This window comes from Corvus moneduloides, chromosome 4 (assembly GCF_009650955.1).
Source record: "Corvus moneduloides isolate bCorMon1 chromosome 4, bCorMon1.pri, whole genome shotgun sequence".
NCBI lineage: Eukaryota > Metazoa > Chordata > Aves > Passeriformes > Corvidae > Corvus > Corvus moneduloides.
The window spans coordinates 62,862,590-62,881,184 of NC_045479.1; the positions used below are offsets into that span (position 1 = coordinate 62,862,590).

Here is an 18,595-nt window from a genome sequence, read left to right on the forward strand (position 1 = left end):
GGTGCAATTATCTTCCAGTTACATCAGAGAAAGTCTGAAGACCTTATGGCAAATGCTTTTTTTTTTTTTTTTTTTTACTTTAAACAGTATGTCTTAAACTAACTGTTTCCCAGAATCACCGTGGGCACTGATCTGATAAGCTGCTGCCTCTACTGTGGAATAAAATTTGTGAACAGACAGAAAGCTCTTTATTGTGGATTTTTCCATGAAGATGTTGTTTATGTGACCAAGAAGTTGAGGTGAGCAGTGAAAGATTAGCTGCTACATATAAGTAGCTGTTTATTTTCTTTTTATATCTACACTTACAAATATATACTGCTACTTTGCAAATAAGTGCCTGTACCTAAGACACAAAAACCTGAATTTCCTAGAACTGAATGTACTCCAAATCAAGACCAGGTTGGATGGGACTCCGAGCAACCTGGTCTAGTGGAAAGTGTCCCTGCTCACAGCAGAGAGGTTGGAATGAGATGATCTTTCCAACCCAACCATTCTACAACCATTCTTTGATCTGTTTATCATTCCATAAGCCTTTAGGGATAGGAAAAAAAAGCCATCAGGAAATCCATATGGATTTCAGTTCATTGACTTGAACTCTTTGGTAACAATAAGAGGTATGCATACCTCGTAGAATTGCTTGTTGAGGAATAAGTATTCTCTTAAAGTTTAGTTTGGGAGAATCTGTGCATTTTCTTTCACAGAATCACAGAACGGTTTGGGTGGGAAAGGATCTTAAAGATACATAACAGAGGCTATGTCAAAACTTATACCAAAAAAGCCCTTACTCAAAACCAAACTAGTTCCAGAATCACCTGTGAAACCATTGGAATCTCCTGTTGGAAGACCGTAGAATTTCCAAGCTGATACTAATGACAGGATGGGGTATGGGGCTATTTAGAGCCCAGGCAGGCACAGCTCAACGGGAAATGTGGCTGCTCTAAGTCCTTGTCATAGCAAATAGATATTGATTCCTGTACCTGCTGAAGCAAAGACTTGCAGGTCCTTCTCTCCAAGATGTTTGGAGTGGCTTGCAGCTGGAGCATCAACAAGCAGAAAAGATGGTGATTTCCAGGCACAGCCCACAGAAAGGGCCCTTCTCCCACGATGTTCCTTTCCTCAAGGACGGGAGCAGCCACAGCCTTGCTGTAGCAGCTGCAGTAGATCTGCTGGGATAGAAGGTTTAGACTCTGTATTGTATTTTTTTAAATGCAGCCAGGATATAGTGGACAAACTCTGGAGGGATTTAAGTGAAGGTGGATCTAATGGTAGTGGATTCTAAGGGAAATGAAAAAATGACTACTTGTTTAAGTATCTGCACAGATCTGTGCAAAGCAGCAGGGAATTCAGGTATCTCAAATTGCAGTGAGGAGGCTGTTAACCTGTAAAAAATCCAGAGCTGCAAACCAGCAGCTTCATTTGAAGAAAATTAGTATTTTAATTGTTACTGAAATAAGAAAATGGATAAGACTTTTATCCATCTCCTCCATATGTAAGGGAAGACAGTTTTGCTCAGCTTGCATCCTCTTGCTTTCATAGTGATTTTAGTCATTATGTATCTTTGGTATTGAAAAATTCTAAAGATCTTTCAAATAGTCAAATTGGTTTTGGGTGCTATGAGGACAACAGCTAAGCAAATTGCCTTTTCAACTGCAAGCAGGTATCATTCAAAACTGTGCATATCAAGACTTTCCACGTTTGCTCCATTGTTGTGATTGTTATTACACTTCAAAAAAGAAATATTGGAGCTGGGGTGTTTCACATGTTAAACACAAGTGAGGAAACCAGTTGTAAAGACTAAAGAGCTGTTATAGCAGTAATCTGTAGCTGTTTGAAAAAACATTAAACAAGAAACAAGTACTGTAGGTCCTCCCCGAAGTGTAAACTCCTTTTTGTGGTTTTTATGGATTCTATAAAATGTTGGCAGATTAACAGGGTAATAAAAACCATGAGTGTCCCCAGTTGTCTGCTCTGCCACTCTGCCAAATGTCTAACCCACCAACCCTGAGCAGTCAGCAGAGACATCTGCTGCTTCTGAGGGGAAAAAAGGCTTCTTAGGATAACCACCGCCTTGGTCACAGATTTGATCAAAGATGCACACTCCATTGCTCAGCCGTGGGGACACTGTCCCTTGCAAAGGACAACGGCAGAAGGGGACAGTTCTTATCACCCTGCAGCAAGGCTTGTCATGCTGTCAGGAGCTCCCAGTTCTAAGCCAAGTTAGTCCCCAGTGTCTCATTTAGTTCAATTGTTTGGGTGGTAATTGCAGAAGTATTTGGATATGTCACTGGTTGGTCTGAAAACCCTGACTATGGAAAATGAGGCTCTTCTAAAATAAATCACATGATGAGAACACCTTTGTCAGTACATTTCTGTGCACACAAGGCTAGTTTTCACCTCCACTTCCAAAGATGAATTAACTAACTTTCAGTGAGTTTGAAGAAAAAATGAACAGCATTAAAAATTACAGTTAGCTAATTTTGCAGACAAAAACCAGCATAAAGATGTCTAAGTGTTATCGAATGTTTTCAATTTACACTTGGCACAATTATTTCCATGCTTGACTTAAGAACTGAGCAGATGCCAAACCAAGGAAGTAAGCACATGGAGAACAAACCGTTGGAATTATAAAGAGATTAAATAACATTTCTGGAAGCTGTTTTTCTATTTAAAGACCTGAGTAGGGCTACAAAGCATCACTTTGGTAGGCAGCTAAGAGCATAAAGCCAAAATACCTGTGTACAACATTTACATTCAGCTTTTTATTTTATAAGGGCTGTCTGAAATGATTCTAAGTTTAGGTGAATGTATACACTAACTTGTTTAAGTAAGTGTTTTGATTAATAACCATTTAGATCAGTATTTCATAATTATCCTAATTAAAATGGCAATGCATTTGTAATAAGCACGCTAATAACATGGGAAGCTTATTTTTAATGCATGTTGGATACTGGACTGCTTTGTGCCCGACATCTTTACTGTTATGGTTTTGCCTCATTTCAGTTTCCATGGTCTAGAAAGCCTTTGTGGATTTCCCTAACTGCATATAAAATTATAGACAAAAGCACATTGATATAATTTCCATAATCAGTTTAAAGGCTTCTGCTGAAAGATGAGCTCTCTGGTCTCTGTGTGTGGGGTGCTGCCAACACCCCTCAAGGACTGACCCCCACTAAGACTCCCAGTTCACACAGCTATCTCTCTGCAGCGGACTGGAGTTGTGACATGAGACTCTACTGTATTTCTCTGTAGTAGTTTGGTTTGGGGGAAGTGTTTTGACAATGTTTCTTGAGATGGTATCACTTCATTATAAGCATATGTATTTCACTCATTTCAGTTAACATCAGAACAAATTTGTGATTCTAACCTGTACTTTACACAAGGTATACTGCTTGTATTTACACCCTCTTTGTTAAAGATGCTCTTTATTCTGAAGTGGTTTTTGTGTTTCTTATCTTGTCTGTCTCATTCAGGAGTGTCTGCCTGGGGTGTGTGTGCTAGCAGCAAGAGGTTTAATTAAAGTAAAAACAGGTAGTAAGGAAGACACCCTGAAATTTAGTTTTAATATTCTGGAATGCATGCTCACCATAGGTATGGTGGAACACTTTAATGTATCTGTGTGATTGGTGACAAAACAAGTGACAGGGACAACACCCCTCCCTCTAATGCTCGTACAGCAGCATGACTGGGAGCTGAAGCAGAGCTGGCTTCTGAATTTCATGCACCCTGCAATTTTCTCTGCTGACAAATGGGTATGAGATAGCAGCAGCAAACCTCCAAACATTAGTCACACTGCTTTCCAACAAGCAACAATTACATGTAATAGGTACTCTGTCATCTTGCTCCAGCTGAATTCTATAAAGAATTCACTAATAAAAACTTGGCTTATGCTTACAAGCACAATCTGCTACTTCAGAAAGCATAGGAAACAACTTCAGCTTGACCTGAGTTTAATAGCGTATTGTCAGCTGCTAAAGTTTGCTGCACATTTTTAAGTTTATTTGTCAGTTTTTAAATCTAGTGTTGGGCTATGAGTTCTCCTTTCACAGTTTTATCTCTGTACCTATTTTTGTATTTCTGGGTTGCATTACGATTCAATGCATTTTTTAGACATCCAAGCATATCCAATACAAAGTTCAGAAATATAAATTGTCTTAATTATTAACATTGATATAAGTGCACATATCAAGATATTCAGCTATTTATACAGCTATCCAGCCTTATTAGCCTAATAAGTCTTGCTGAGCCTGCTGCATGGAGAAAAGTAATGTACTCCTAGGTGACTGACATTTCACAGAGGTTGTGGTGAAGTTCCTTGAACCAAAACCAAGCCCTAGGATTCACTCCAGTTAAAGAACAAAGAAACACTGCTCTTCTGTTTCTCAAAGCCCCCAAAAGCGAGAGGTGAAAATATGGTTGTGACTTACCTGAAGTTTGAATGAACTTAATATACTGTTGACTTGGTATCAATACCAGCATAAAAGGAAGATGAACTTGGTTGTAAAGCCTGTGAAGTTGAGACAGTGCCATGAGGTGCCTCAAATTCTCACTCTAGTCACCACAATCCAGTTTCCATTAGGGACTGGTATATAGGGATACCAATGGCCTTGTGCGCATTTCATGGCACCTGTAACATCAACTGAGACAAAATCATTGATTTTGACTAAGGTGGATGGGTCACCTTTACTTAACCTGGAAAAGAGACATGTCTATTAAAATGCACAGGTTTTTCTCATCCACTGATACAAATAAAACATTTCTGAGGGAGCAGAAAATGACCTTCATACTCATAAGCCCACTCTAGTTTACCAGCTTATGTACATACGGGTAGATTTGTACCTGGATTTCAGTCTGGGATTGAATGTGAGTTGAGTTTGCTCAAATACCTGCTGTGAAATGTTCTTCCTTTGATGTAGATGCCATTTTCCCCATCAGGCCCAGAAATACAGTTTGAGGATTCTCTCTCACACTCTCACAGTAGCGGAACTTGAAACATCTGAGGAAAAAGCAGAGTTGTCTGGATACAGAAAATTTATTCTTTGCTGCTGTTGAGATCAACACTGAACTGCATTCAGCCTGGTTTGTAATTTCAAAAGAAAATGAAACAAAGGAGGAGATAACCCAAGGGCTAGGAGCTTATTCTGAGGCTGATCAGTGGCAGCTCAAATGAAAATGGTCTGTGGAGCAAAAAAATCTAAACTTAAAACCTTGTTTGCCTGCTGATACATCGCGTACAGAACTTCTCAGAGCAACTTGATCTGGCTGCCATCTGCCAGGTTCGGTTTAATGTGGCAGCGACTCTGTTCCTCCCGCTGCAACCAGGAGACCTCAGGTGTGACTGACCAGAGCGGGAGCCCGGCAATGCGAACACTCCAGGAAACTTCTGTTCATTTCCGCGACGCTTCCTGCTGACACCAGGACTTGGGGGAATTTCAGTCTGCTCCTGAACCGCGGCTATGGCAACTTTAGACGCCAAAGGCACGGCTGGGGGCTCCTACTTGGCACCCTGAGCTCAAATCCCTTCCCTGAGGCAGGGCGGTCAGTGATCCCGCTGGTGACAGACACCCGACTGTCCCGGCGGGATGGCATCGGCCCCTCGCACAGCCGCTGACCCCCGCAGCCTCTGCCTTCCTCCCAGCAGGCCCTCCGCTTCCAGGCTTTACGTGACTCCCTCCGAGGATGCGGGAGAGTGTGGAAAACTCGGGCTCAGGCCGTTACAGAGCGCGCCCATCGAACAACGCCCTCGTCCCCGGGACATCCCGAGGGACCGGTGTATCGCCTCCCGGGGTACATCCACCGGGAACGGCGCTAGTCCAGACTTCCCTTATTCCCAAACAAACGCCCTTCCCAGGAACAGCCCGCGGGGCTGCCGGGATCCCGTCAGCCGGTCCCAGAGAGGAGAAGCCCAAACCCTGAGGCATTACCGAAACCCCCGGGATGCACCGGGATCCAAACCTTCTTTATTCCCAAACAAACGCCTTTCTCAGGAGCGCCACCTCTCCCCCGCTCCGCTCCCAGCCGCGCTCCCATCACGTCCCCGCTCCCGCGCCCGCCCCGACAGCGCCCCCGCCCACTCGCGCCGTGCGCACTCAGCCGAGCCACCGCCCCCAATCCCCTGAGAGCCCGCCCCCTCTCCCCGCCCTGCGACTGGCTACTCTCGCTGTCAGTCCGGAGCCCCCCCTGCCCATTGGGCGAGGTGAGGGCGCTGCCCCGCCCCTCGGCGCTGTCGGTTGGGGTGAGCCGAGAGTAAATAGACTCCGGAGCCCAAGATGGCGGAGCCGCCCAGTCCCGGTCGTGGCGCGGCGCCTCCCGAGCAGGAGCCGCTCGGCGCCAGGGCGGCCCCGGACGCCAAAGGTTCCCGCGGATCCCAGCCGGCCGCCAAGAAGGTGAAGGGAGCCGAGGAGCGGAGCCTGAAGGGCGCTAAGCGCGTCAACGGTGAAGGGGGCGGCGGTGGCGGGAGCGCCAAGCAGCCGCTGCCCGCGGTCGTGCCGAGCTACAGCGGCCCTGCGCCGTGGGGCTTCGCCACGCTGCCCTCGGGCCCCTCGGCGGGCACGGGGGGCTTCGCCTTCCCTTCCCCGCTGTCCCGGAAGCTGCTGCCGCCCGCGGTGCTGCTGCCGCCGTCCGCCTCCCCCTCCTCGTCCCGCCCGCAGCACCAGCACCGCCACCACCGGCACCGCCTGGCGCTGGCGGCCGAGGCGGGAGGCGGAGGCAGCGGCGGCAGCGCCAAGCCCAAGAGACCCAAGGAAAAGCGGGACAAGGAGAGGAGGAAGCACGGGGCGCTGCCCGTGGTGGCGGCGGCGGGAGATGGCGGCGGGGCCCTGAGCCGGGAGGAGAACGGGGAGGTGAAGCTGCTGTTCCCGAAAGGTGAGCGGCGGGGCAGCGCCGGCAGCGGGGGGCTGGAAGGGGCAGCGAGCGCAGGGGGCTCGGTGGAGCTGCCCGGCGGCAGCGGGAGGTGGCTGTGACCCGGGCCGGGGGCTGCGGGCAGTGCTGCAGCCGGTCACACACCGTCGGCGTTGTGTAAGTTCGTGGGGAAGGCAGCGGCGGCTCAGTCCGCCGTCAATCCTGTCAAAAAAGGGGGTGTGGAATTAGCGATGGCGTCAGCCAGAAGCTGCCAGAGGTCCTAGGTTTTGTTACCTATTAGGGAAATGAGGATGCCCAGTAATTTATTAGAAATGTGCGAACAAAACTGAATTGGGGAACAACGGAAAACACGTTTCAAAAAATCACCCTAATTTAAAAATTAAACCGTGAATGATCTCGTTTCTTAGGTTATTATTTTTTACAGGCTAAGTCACTGAGTACTAGAGAGCATGCAGTTAAAATTTAGATACTTAGACTTTTGGAATCTCATGTAGTTGCTGCTTCAATCTTTTTATTTCTTGAAGATCAGATCTGCCAAGGAATGCTCAAAGCCTTCAGGATAAGGGGTGGAGTGCTGGGTTAGTTCATTAGTGGGGCTGGACAAAAATGGCCATACGAGGTAGGACAAGATGTCAGGCAAGAGTCTTGCTTGGATTCCTGCTGTGATCAACAGTAAATCTTGGGAACTAAAAGACAATACATGACTATATGAAGACAGTACAAGAATACATGCTTTTATTTCTTGCATGTCCTTTCCTAGTCTCCAGTGACCTTAAACCAGATGTTGATTCTTTTAGATTTACATTAAAATATGAGGAATTTGAAACGTGCACTCCATTACCTAGTTTAATCAAGTTTCCTTTCTTTTAATGGAAAGATAAATTACAGCTGTTGTGTAAATTTAGGTTACTTTGATTGTGGCCTGTACCTGTAATTACAGGATCAGCCAAGCTTGTAGAGAAATATCAATATGCCTTTTTGTCTATTGATTATGTTGTCTGGCTACCTTACTGCATTTTCCACTAATTTCCATGAGTATCTTAGTGTATGATTCACTTCCCGTTGAGGGTTTTTTTTGTTTTTAAATTTTGTACAAGTGGGTTTTAAGTATGTAATTTCAGAGCTTTCAAGGGTTCCATTTTTCCCCCTTTCTCCTGTCCAAAAGGTGACTTGGAAAAAGTCTTTAGAATGATGCTCAGTACCCATTTAATGTTGGTGAAATCATCTTGTCTTCAAGGATAGCTGCTAAGAAACTCACCCAATAGCCTTCTAGCAAAGCTATGTAATTAATAATCATACTTGCTCAGATTGCCATAGTGTCCTACTAGTGTTGAAGAGTCATGTTAGTAAATCTTGGAACAATATTACAATAACAAGATGAAATATTATTTCACATTGGTAAAAGAAATTGACACTGATAGTGTTAACTGAATAATTGATGTGATTTGTCTCTAAAGAGGAGATTCTGCACCTTGTATGTGGAAAAGATACTTTTCTCAGAGCTTATATACTGACAGGCACAAATTCTTTATTTTTTTGGTTGCTGGGTGCTCAGAACAGATTCTTTTACCTCACATTTATTCCTTAAAAATTTACGTAGATGCAACAAATAAATTTTCAAAGGCAAATGATGCCTGTGTGGCCCCCAAGTCTACAGATTTCTGTTTAGAGGAAGTAATTTCTAAAGCTAAAATTTCGTGGCATAATTTCCTATATAAAAGAAGAACTTTATTTTAATTAAACTGTATATTTTTACAAAGAAGGCTGTGAGAAAGTGAGTCTTCTGCTGAGAGCTGCCAGCTTTTCAAAAGTTCAGTATTTGACTGTAGATTAAAGAACAGGTTTGTGCTGTTAATCCTGTGAATAATTTTCTTTGCAGAGAGGAAAGGGAAAAACGCAGTTATGATGCAGGGAGAAAAGAGTGGCTGGGGGGCAGGCACGTAGAATCCTACGTACAGAGGAGAGCTAAGAATGACATTAAGGTGGGTGGGTGGAATAGTCAGGACTTGTGCATTAGGAGTGCTGAAGCTATGGCACAGACTGGAAAAGATACCAGAGGGACTGTGGTTGCAGCATATAATGAGTGAATGTGGAAGGAATTTGAAATACTGACATGAAAAGAAAATAGCAGACAAAAGCAGTATGGAGGTGATTCTGGTCTTGTTTTGGGGCAAAATATATTATACTTAGGTGCTGTAGAAAAGGCCAGGAAGGTTAGAGGACAGTAGAATAGGAGGAGAATGAAAATTTTAGGCAGCCTGCAGATAGGACATTGGTGAATTTGGAGGATTTTGGGTAATTATAAAAATCTGAAAAGCTTGCACACACAGAATATATGAGGGGTGGGGAAGTAGGAATAAAATATGCTCCTTTAGGTGTAATGAGGTGAGTTTGTGGAAGCTGTCATTAGTGCATTCTAAAAATCAACCTCGTGCAGGCAAGTGCAGCCTCTTGTTCCTGGAGTCTGCAGTTAGACAACCTTTTTGCTTTTGGTGCAGTGGGAAAGGAGCAACAATGTGGAGTTGATGGTATTGATCGTTTTTCTCTCCTAGCATTCAGAACTGATACACATAACAGTGTTGCACCTGCCAGAAGAAAAATTGTGCCAGTGGAGAGACTAGAGGTGTAGAGGCAGAAATACCAAGAGATAAGCAGGTGGAATAGGTGAGAGTTCCTTGATTGTTTTGAGGCTCTGCAAATGGAAGAAGTCCATCCTCCTCTTTGCAGCCAAAATGTAGATTCATTGCAGGGGGGTACGTGGGATGGAGTGGAATTCCCAGTTACGCCAGTGCCTGTGAATGAGGAGGGGTCTTGTTTCTGGTCAGTGAGCTGTGTGCTCTGCTACACAGAGCTCTAAGGGTGTGAGGAGAAAAAGTTTTACCTTTGTGAGAGAGACTGATGGCCTGCACAGATCTCAGTACTGGAAAAAACGAGGAGCAAAGCTAGGGCAATCAGAAGAAGAATGGCAAAATTTGTCTCATGAGATTGCTGGGACTGTGGTATAGACAAGATAATACAGGGAATCAGGTTATGCAATGATATGGAGTGAGTGAATGTGAGATCTGGCCTTGAGAGTAGTACCAATTGCATTTTCCTAATTTTAGTTTAATTACTGTAATGATAAGGGATATTGACACTGAGGAGGAAACTGAGATTTTTCACCTTGCATTCAGAAAAGCTGATAATAGGAGCTCATGTGTGTCCTTCACTTGCAGTAGTAATTACAATGTAAGAGAGCCTAGTTCTGAGGCACCTTTCTTTCCTAAGTGATAGGAAGATGTTAAGCTTGGTAATAGCCAAGATGGATGATGTGTTTAAGCTTTTCAAAAATTTTTATGTTTTTTTCAAGTCTTTGTTTAAAGACTTCTCTGGTCTTTTAACTAATTGCAAAGAGTTTTAAGTTGCAGAGTCATAACCAGGCCTTACAGCTTGTGATTCCATTAAATGAATGGAGTTCAGTGAACCCTTCAGAGATGATCTACCATGCAGAGAACTTGAAAGAACCTTTTGCTGGATGAATGATTTGTTCTGCAGATAACGAGGTTTAGGCTGTTTAAAATAAGCTCAAATTTCACTTGTCACGTACATTCTGATAGTGGAACTAAAGTTGTGCAATGTTTTTGTTTTTAAGACACGGTGTCAGTCTGACAGAAGCGGTTGCTGTTCGTGCTATGACTCTGCTGATTCAGTTAGTCATTTAGCTGATACTCTGCTCTAGCAGTTCATAGTTGAAATTGTTTTCGTAACAGTGCAAAGCTCAGCTCAGCCACTCCCCTCTTAATTAGACAATGCCTGTCCAAAAGCTTTTGGTTGTGGTCCCTATACTTGCGGTAAGGTGTAATCCAGTTGCACGATCAATCTTTTCTGTTTTTCTTGTCGTTTCTGTGTACAATTTCCCTTTTCCTCCTCCCCTTTTTTTTTCCCCAGTGATCCGTTTGCTGATAAGATCGCCTCAATGTGCAAGCAGTTGCAAAATGAGATTGACATCTTTTGACTTGCAACTGGGGATTCCCCATATGAGCAGGAAAGCTGAAAATGGTGCTGTAGCTCTTGCTTTTAATATTAGTCTATTCTTTTTTAACTCTCCTTCCTCCCCCCCCCCCCTTTCTTTCTGCTGCTGTCTTTGAAGGATAGATAAGATTAGATTTCAGATGAGCTTTTAGCAGTGATTCTTCTGGTAACTGTTACCTTGTATTGTATGACCTTTCTGGGATTTTAGCTTTCAAGAAGTTAGACTTTTCAGTCTTAATAATTTTGATTTGCATCCAGTGGGATGCTAACTTTGTAGTCTCTGTTACCAAAGTAGGTTGTAGAAAGTTTTGGATCTTCTTTTTCCCTTCCTTAGAACTGAGGCCATGCATCTTCCTTGTTAGGTTGTCGTTTTTTTTTTCTTTTTCTTCTGCTAAACATTTCCTCCTTCTGTTAACTTCTATTTACTTTCTTCTTTTTATTTTTCTTGTACTATGTGGCTTGACTCATTTCCCCCTCCTCTCTGCTGAACTCTTTAAATTCAGCAGTCATTTTCATGCTTATGAGGTCTCTTGGTCACTCTTGTCTGAATTCTTCAATATATTTCTATTTAGATACCCTACTGTAAGCAGCAATGTCTATCTAGTAAGTGTTTAGGGTTTTAAGTGTTGTGTTCAGGAGGAAGAATGACTTCTCAAATTTCTTTTGATGCTTTGAGATTTACATGCAGCTCAGTTTTCAGAGACAGTAGTGACATTATTGTAAATATGCAACGTTGGGATAATTTGGAGCAGTGCATCTTTTTCTTGAGGGACCCTGGCCCCTTTTTGATAAGCTGATGCTTGCTAGGCAGAACAAAATCTTCCTAAGCTGGAAAACCATGCCCTTCCTGTACCCCAGAATCCAGCTTTGTGTGTAATTTATGCAGCAGAAACTTACTCTGATTTTAGAATACCAAATAATTTTTCTTAGTTGACACAAGATCAGGAGGCTGAAGCATTTGATCTGAAACCTCTTGTAGAGGCCTTGTTTGCAGCTGTCACATTCTCTGTTACTGATTTCTGATGCAATTCCCTAGTGCGTGTGCTCAAACTTGGCTCATTCAGTTCTGCATGTAGGAGATCTCCTTAGAAGTGCGAAGCTTAAAGGAACTGGGAACTGTAAAGATTATATTTAAGTTTTTTGGAAGTGTTTTAATTCTGAAAGGGATCTGTCTCCCTTTCCATTCACTGAAGAGCTTGGGGAAATGTTCTTGCCTGATAAAGGGATTTCTTTAGTCATAACTTCTATTCTAAACTTAAATTACTGAAAGGAGTGCAAGCCAGATATTCCTGGTTGTTGTGATGTGAAAACTATCCCTTTTTTGATGATTTTTTTGTGTCATGGAAATACTATATGGGTTTGTCCATGTTCGTTAAGTTGGAAAACCTGCTCTCCAGTGTACATTGTAGGATTTAATAAGTGCAGGTGTCAAAGCTCTTTACATGGTGATATTAAATATACTTCATGATACCTGCATAACCAGTTAAACATGGCTTCTTGAGGTTTTATTTTTATGGGGGCTTGTTTAAAGTGAGGAGAGTGCCAATGGAAGGGATGGTGACTGGTGTTCTTGTATGCTCTTCCTTATCCCTGCTTCCTTTCAGTTACACTGCTGGTGGTGTCATCCATATTGATGGTGTCCCTTAGCAGTAGTCTGTAAATATTTTGCCTCATGTGCAGTGACAGCCCTTAAATCAAACGAAGGAGAGAGGCAGAATACTTTGAACATAGTCTATGACTGACTACTAATGTGAGTTACCATCTGGAAAACTGATGCAAAGCAGCTGCAGCTTTTGGCATCTGACAGTGTTGTTCAGCTCTCCTCTTTCAGTGCTGAAATGGACTTGCTTGTTTGAGCTCCTGCATGGGCTTCAAGGTGCAAATTTCCCAAGTGACAGCTACCAAGTTGCATATAGTCCATCCACTAAAGAGCACTTCCTACTTGACTCATTCTCTATGCTCTTGGTTTATCCTTTTGTCTGTAGAAAGCTTGCAGCAGAGGCAAAGATCTGGTTAAATGTGTGTATCCATTTCTTTTGTTTATGTACTTAACCTACCATCCAGAAAAAGTAGCTTTGGAATTAAAGGAGGAAGTATGCATATCATTCTTAATCAATTCAGTTCATTGTGTAGAATCGTTGTAAAGTGAAAATATTTTTCAGATACCCTTTAGAAAGGTGAGATGGAACACATCATAATAAAATTCTTCCTTGTCTGTATGTAGCATTTCTTTAATATACTGCTGTTGCAGCATTTCTTTTGTGTGTGGGTGTACTGTTTCTGTGACATGCAAAGCAAAGAATGTGGACTTTGTGGTGACACTCTTTACTGCTAACTTGAATGAAACATGTAGAAATCTCTTAATTCCTTGGGTGTTATATTTTCTTAAAACAGGGATACTTATTCCTACAAAGCTCTGTATTTTAAAAAGGATACTTGTTTATTTACTAGAGTTGGATTGGGTTTGCATGGCAAGGTTTTGGTAGCAGGGGAAATACAGGGGTGGCTTCTGTGAGAAGCTACCAGTGATGGTGGTAGCATGTCTGGGATTATATATTTTAAGAGGGGGGAAAAAGTTACTGCAGAGGAGCAGTTGCAGCTGGAGAGATGAGTGAGAATATCTGAGCGGAGCAGCCCTGCAGACACCCATGTCAGTGCAGAAGGAGGGGCAGGAGGTGCTCCAGGTGCCGGAGCAGATTCCCCTGCAGCCCATGGTGAGGCAGCTGTGTCCCTGCAGCTCAGGGAGGTCCATGGGGGAGCAGGGACCCACCTGCAACCTCTGGAGGACCCCACAGTGGAGCAGGTGAATGTGCAAGGGACGCTGTGACGCCATAGGAGGCCTTTGCTGGAGCAGGCTCCTGGCAGGACCTGTGGCTCCATGGAAAGAGGACCCCATGCTGGAGCAGGTTTGCTGGCAGGACTTATGACCCCATGGGGCACCATGCTGGAGCAGGCTGTGCCTGAGGGTCTGCACTGCATGGAAAAGGATGCACATTGGGGGTGAAGAACTGCAGCCCCTTGGCAGGACTCACATTGGAGAAATTTGTGGAGTACTGTCTCCTGTGGGAGGGACCTCACACTGGAGCAGAGGAAGAATGAGAGGAGTTGCCCCCTGCCCCCCTAAGGAGGAAGGTGTGACAGAGGTGACATTTGATGAACTGACTACAATCCCCATCCCCCTGTGTCACTCAGGGGGAGGAAGTAGAGAAAAATGGGAGTGAAGTTAAGCCTGGGAAGAAGGGAGGGACAGGGGGAAGATGGTTTTTAACATTTAGTTTTTGTTTCTCATTACCTTACTCTACTTTTGATGGGTAATAAATCAATATTTTTTCCCAAAATTGAGTCTGTTTTGCCCATGACAGTAACTGATACTACATATGATCTCTCTTTGTCCTTACCTCAACCCATGAGCCATTTGTTGTATTTTCTCTCTCCTGTCCAACTGAGGAAGGGAGTCCTAGAGTGGCTTTGGTGGGCACCTAATGTCCAGCCACAGTCAACTTGCTACAAGAGTAAGAAATAACTTTATAGTAATAGAGACTTATTATTTTCCCCTCTGGCAGTAGAGCTTGAAAACTAAGGACTTGAACATAGCTCTTACTGAACTTCCATAGCTGATTCCTACTGTCCTTGGATTTATTTTTTTTTTTTTTAATGCTGGTAGGGAGTATTTGCAAACTCTGTTTAGTCTGTGACCAGTTATTTCCTGAGCAGTGTATTTCTTTGTCAAAATCATATAAAGTAAAAGTGTGTGTTTTGGTAGGTGGGACAAGCTTCATGAAAAGATAGATTTCTTTCTTTTTTGCCTTGGGATACAAATTATTTCAAACGGTTGCCTCTTCGTTTTAGTATCTTTAGAGGTATGTAAAGGCCTAGGAAGTCTGTGTATTTGGGCTACATTGTTTCCATGGGGGTTCATTTCATCCTGTTCCTTCAGCAGGTCAAGATTTTTTTATTTTTCTTTTTTATTTGTTAGGAGTAGTCTTGGTGGAAGCTAACTGCAGAATATTCTGTGGACATGGAAAGCTTATCATAAACATGTTTCTACCTTTTACTACTTTGTGATCCTGTTGCCCTACAAATGAAATGGAGACCAGTAGTAGCTTCTACTGGTAAAGGTCAAAAAAGATGTACAAGAGCATTCCAGGTTTTCATAACTTCAACAGAACAAGTTTTTCTTGTTTTCCCTTGCCAGTGTCGCTCACAGCTTATTTAGTCTGACATGTAGGTTGTAAATTGCTTAGTGTTGGAGGTATTCATTTTAAAGCAGGATTTTTGTGAGGAATGTTCATGTTTCTGGATGTCCCTGAGGAGAATAATCTGCAGAATTTCGTTTGGGCGTTGTGTTTGAATTCTGCAAGCCAGACTAGAAAATACTTATTAATACGCATAAACTGAAGACATTTGAACTGAGAATCAAGCTCAAGTGTTAATTCAGCGAATAACTCTCATTTCAATATAGGGTTGTTTTTTTTAATGTGCAAAGATTTTTTTTTAAATTGTTTATCTATTCTGTGAACTTTGAGGGAGGAAACCAGAAAATCTGTACATTCAAATTGAGCTTCTCAACTGTTTTTTACTTGCCTCAGGCTCTACACTGGTTTTGTTACAATACTGTGATTTCCAAAAAGGAAAGTTTACTCCAAACTTCTCTCAGCTGCATTTACATTGTATTTGCAGTCACTTAAGGTACGATTTGCTTGTGGCTGTTGCTGGGGGATGTTTCAGAACACATTTTGTCAGGAAGGTTTCGCCATTGACTCTAATTACTTTGTAGATGTGAAAATAAACTGGAGGCTCTTTAAAAGGTTCTCTGTCCTTGTGTTGCTTCTGACAAAACTGGAAGATTCATTGGCCTGTGATGCTTTTTATGAGCTGGCAGTAAAGGATTCTTTCAGTCTTTCTTTTGTCCTCTTTCAGCAAGACTCACCATTTGTATATGCTCTTCAATCTTGCTTTGATTTGTAAGTGAAAGCAGAAGTCAAGTGTGCCTCTTAACCATACAAAAATGCTGAGATAAAAATCTAGGTCTTCCCATGATAATTGTAGTTCTGGCTGAGTTGAACATTCAGCACAGGTTATAAATCAAGCCTGGTGTTACTGCCTACTAACTGAGTGTCTTTCAGAGCGTTACATTAACTCCTGTTGTACAGTTTACCCAATTTCATACTCAAGTTGCAGGGGATTTACAAATTAGAGATTCCTTTTTGGGGAGAAGCAGGTTGGAGAGGAAGATTTGTCTGTGTAACCTATTCCTAGAAAGGTTTGTGTTGCTTAGGAAGGCTTGTTTGTAGATTGGTTTCCATGGTCTGCTATACAAATAAATCTGCTTTGTCATCCATCCCTTTCCACAGAGGTGTTAGGGAGGCTGTTCTTGGACGTGACTGTTTCAGTCACTTGGAACTAAGAGATCTTGTAAGTGCAGCTACCTTACTATATTTGTTCCAGTATAATTTCTGTTCTCTCCCCACTGCTTATCATGATCTGTGGAGAGGCAACAGATGTATCTCAATTGCCATCTCTTTTGGTTTTTATTTGACTTGTTTTCTCAAGACTGTCCCTAAAATACATTCTTCTCTTCACTCTAACAATAGCGAGGGTTTAAGTTCTGTTTCCATGCTAGAATGCTCCTAAGAGGAAAGATATGAATGCTGTAGAATCATTGTTAGAACATCATATATGTGGATTATTGACAGCTCTTTGCACCTTTATAAACATGCTTCCTGCGTAGTTTGGTTAGGGGTCACTCTACATTGCCTTCAAGAATTGAGGGCTTTCTTTGGTTTGGTTCTGAAATACTTCTGTTTTGTTAGTAGTGAGCATACTTGCTGCTTCTATTTTATGTGAATGCTTAAGGAAGAGTAATTGGATTTCTTTGCTTTCACTTGGGGTTTATAATGCAAGTACCATGAATAAAACATAAGGGCTGTCTCTCGGCTGTATTACTGAAGCATAACATTATGTAGAAGCTTGAAATCAGATTTCCTCTTTCCCTGCGGAGGTTAAAAAGCCCAGTAAACTCTTGGAGCAGGTATTGGCTTCAGGCCAGGAAACTAGGCATGAAGTGCTGGCTGCAGTGCATGTAAGCCTAGTAAAATCTGACTTCTCTAAAAGCCTAGCCTCATAAGTGAATCTCAACTTGGCTTGCAAAGATGACTGCTTGAAATTATGAATTCCTCTAGGTCTAGTATTTTACATGCAGAAAGCGTGCCTAAAGGTTCTGCTTTTCTAGGGATTTAAAAACCTGGAGTGACTTGACAGGAAAGTAAATGAATAGTGAGACTGCTCAGGTGAGCTGTTGCTGATTGTAGGTAAGCAGGGGAAGTGATAGTGAATTACATCTGCTGTGTGAATACAGCACATTTCATGTTTTTATTAATTATATCTGAGTGCTATTAATGCATTAATGCTATTAATGCATTAGCCTGTGAATGTAATAGAAAAGATTTTTCAGCTGACAGATTAAGCCATCTTTCCCAGGTATTTGCAAAAGTCTTTAAGTTCAGAGTATGTATGGATAGTAACGAGGTTTTCAGTGTAGATGTGCACCCAAGAAAATGCAAAATGTGCTCTTTTTTCCCTCAATTCTTATGTAATGCATGCAATTCCAATTTCAAGAAATGAGCTGGCTGCAGATGCAAAGTAAGAGCAGAAGATATAGAAGTAAGCAAAAATTACTATACTGTTAACTTGCTGGGTTGTTGCATACTGCTACAACATAAGAGAAACAAAACTTTTCTGAGTTAAAGAAGCTTATGTTGGATTATGCAACAGATAAATATTAGCTTTTCATATTGTAAGTACTGGATTTCTTTGTAACTCCTCCTCTATATCCTCTTAATAGGGCTTGCATAAGAGTAATCGGAAACATGTATGTGACAATTAGTTTTCTGTTCTTGCTTAATTGTGAAATATTTGCATTTCAGCTCAAATCAAAGACAAAGTTAAAGAAAGGGAAAAGAAGCAAAAAGAAAAGAAGAAGCACAAAATAATGAATGAAATCAAGAAAGAAAACGGAGAGATCAAATTACTGCAGAAAGGTAGGTTCAAACTGTATAGTGGTTTTTCATTCTAGTGCTAAAAGTATTTGTGTTTGGATACTGTGTTTTAATACTATGTTTTTCATTTAACTTATGCCATATTTCCTAGTTAATTGGTCCAAGAGTTGCAAATTAAATCCTAATTGTATATGGTAATTTTTTTGTCAACTGTGATAGGTACTGGAAATTAAAAATAAAACCATCATCACAGTCTTGCATATACAATAGTAGTAATAAGAAAGACCAGTACTTCCAGGAACAATATTAATGATTCTTCAATAACTGCTGACAAGATGTAGGTTATAATTTTATATATTGTGGAGAAGAAAAATGAATGCGTGCTATATTTCGTGTCTAATATTAATGGTACAAGACTGAGTAATTAAGGAGTTATAATTCAGGAACTTTGTCAAATACTAAGCAGTTGTATGCAACATACAGTCTTAATTTTGGCTAATTTCTTCATCTTTGTTTTCTGTAATGAAAGGTAGTTAAGGTTGTGTTCTCATGTGGCTTGTACGTCCACTGAATCTTAGAGCTGTACAGTAGGTGATACTGGAAGGGATCTAGTCCAACTGCTGCAAGTATGATCAACTAGAGTAGGTTGCCCAGGACTATCAGACTCTCTGTTGCCAAGGGTGGAGACAACAGTCTCTTTGGACAACGATGTTCAGATTAGATATAAG

General features: G+C 42.1%; 1 protein-coding gene and 1 long non-coding RNA gene across 6 annotated transcripts in view; one reads left to right on the plus strand and one right to left on the minus strand.

Moving 5' to 3' along the window:
- Positions 1-247: 247 nt before the first annotated feature.
- LOC116442458 lies at positions 248-6,035 on the minus strand. Of its 4 annotated transcripts, none has more exons than XR_004239555.1 (4): positions 5,922-6,019; positions 4,884-4,993; positions 4,425-4,636; positions 248-1,163 (listed from the first exon to the last, which is right to left on the minus strand). It is a non-coding gene; the product is annotated as an uncharacterized LOC116442458 (long non-coding RNA). The 4 variants fall into 4 exon arrangements; XR_004239556.1 differs by having other exon boundaries at positions 248-1,166; XR_004239557.1 differs by having other exon boundaries at positions 248-4,636; positions 5,953-6,035.
- A 195-nt stretch (positions 6,036-6,230) lies between these two features.
- The window catches only part of RSBN1L (round spermatid basic protein 1 like), a 46,699-nt gene continuing 34,334 nt past the window's right edge, over positions 6,231-18,595 (plus strand). Inside the window, exons 1-2 of one of the 2 annotated variants that reach the window (XM_032105177.1) lie at positions 6,231-6,861; positions 17,796-17,909. In XM_032105177.1, coding sequence (XP_031961068.1) covers positions 6,267-6,861; positions 17,796-17,909 — 709 coding nt within the window. In that variant the 5' untranslated portion in view covers positions 6,231-6,266. The remainder of the gene's footprint in view (positions 6,862-17,795; positions 17,910-18,595) is intronic. The other variant, XM_032105176.1, reaches the window with a different exon arrangement.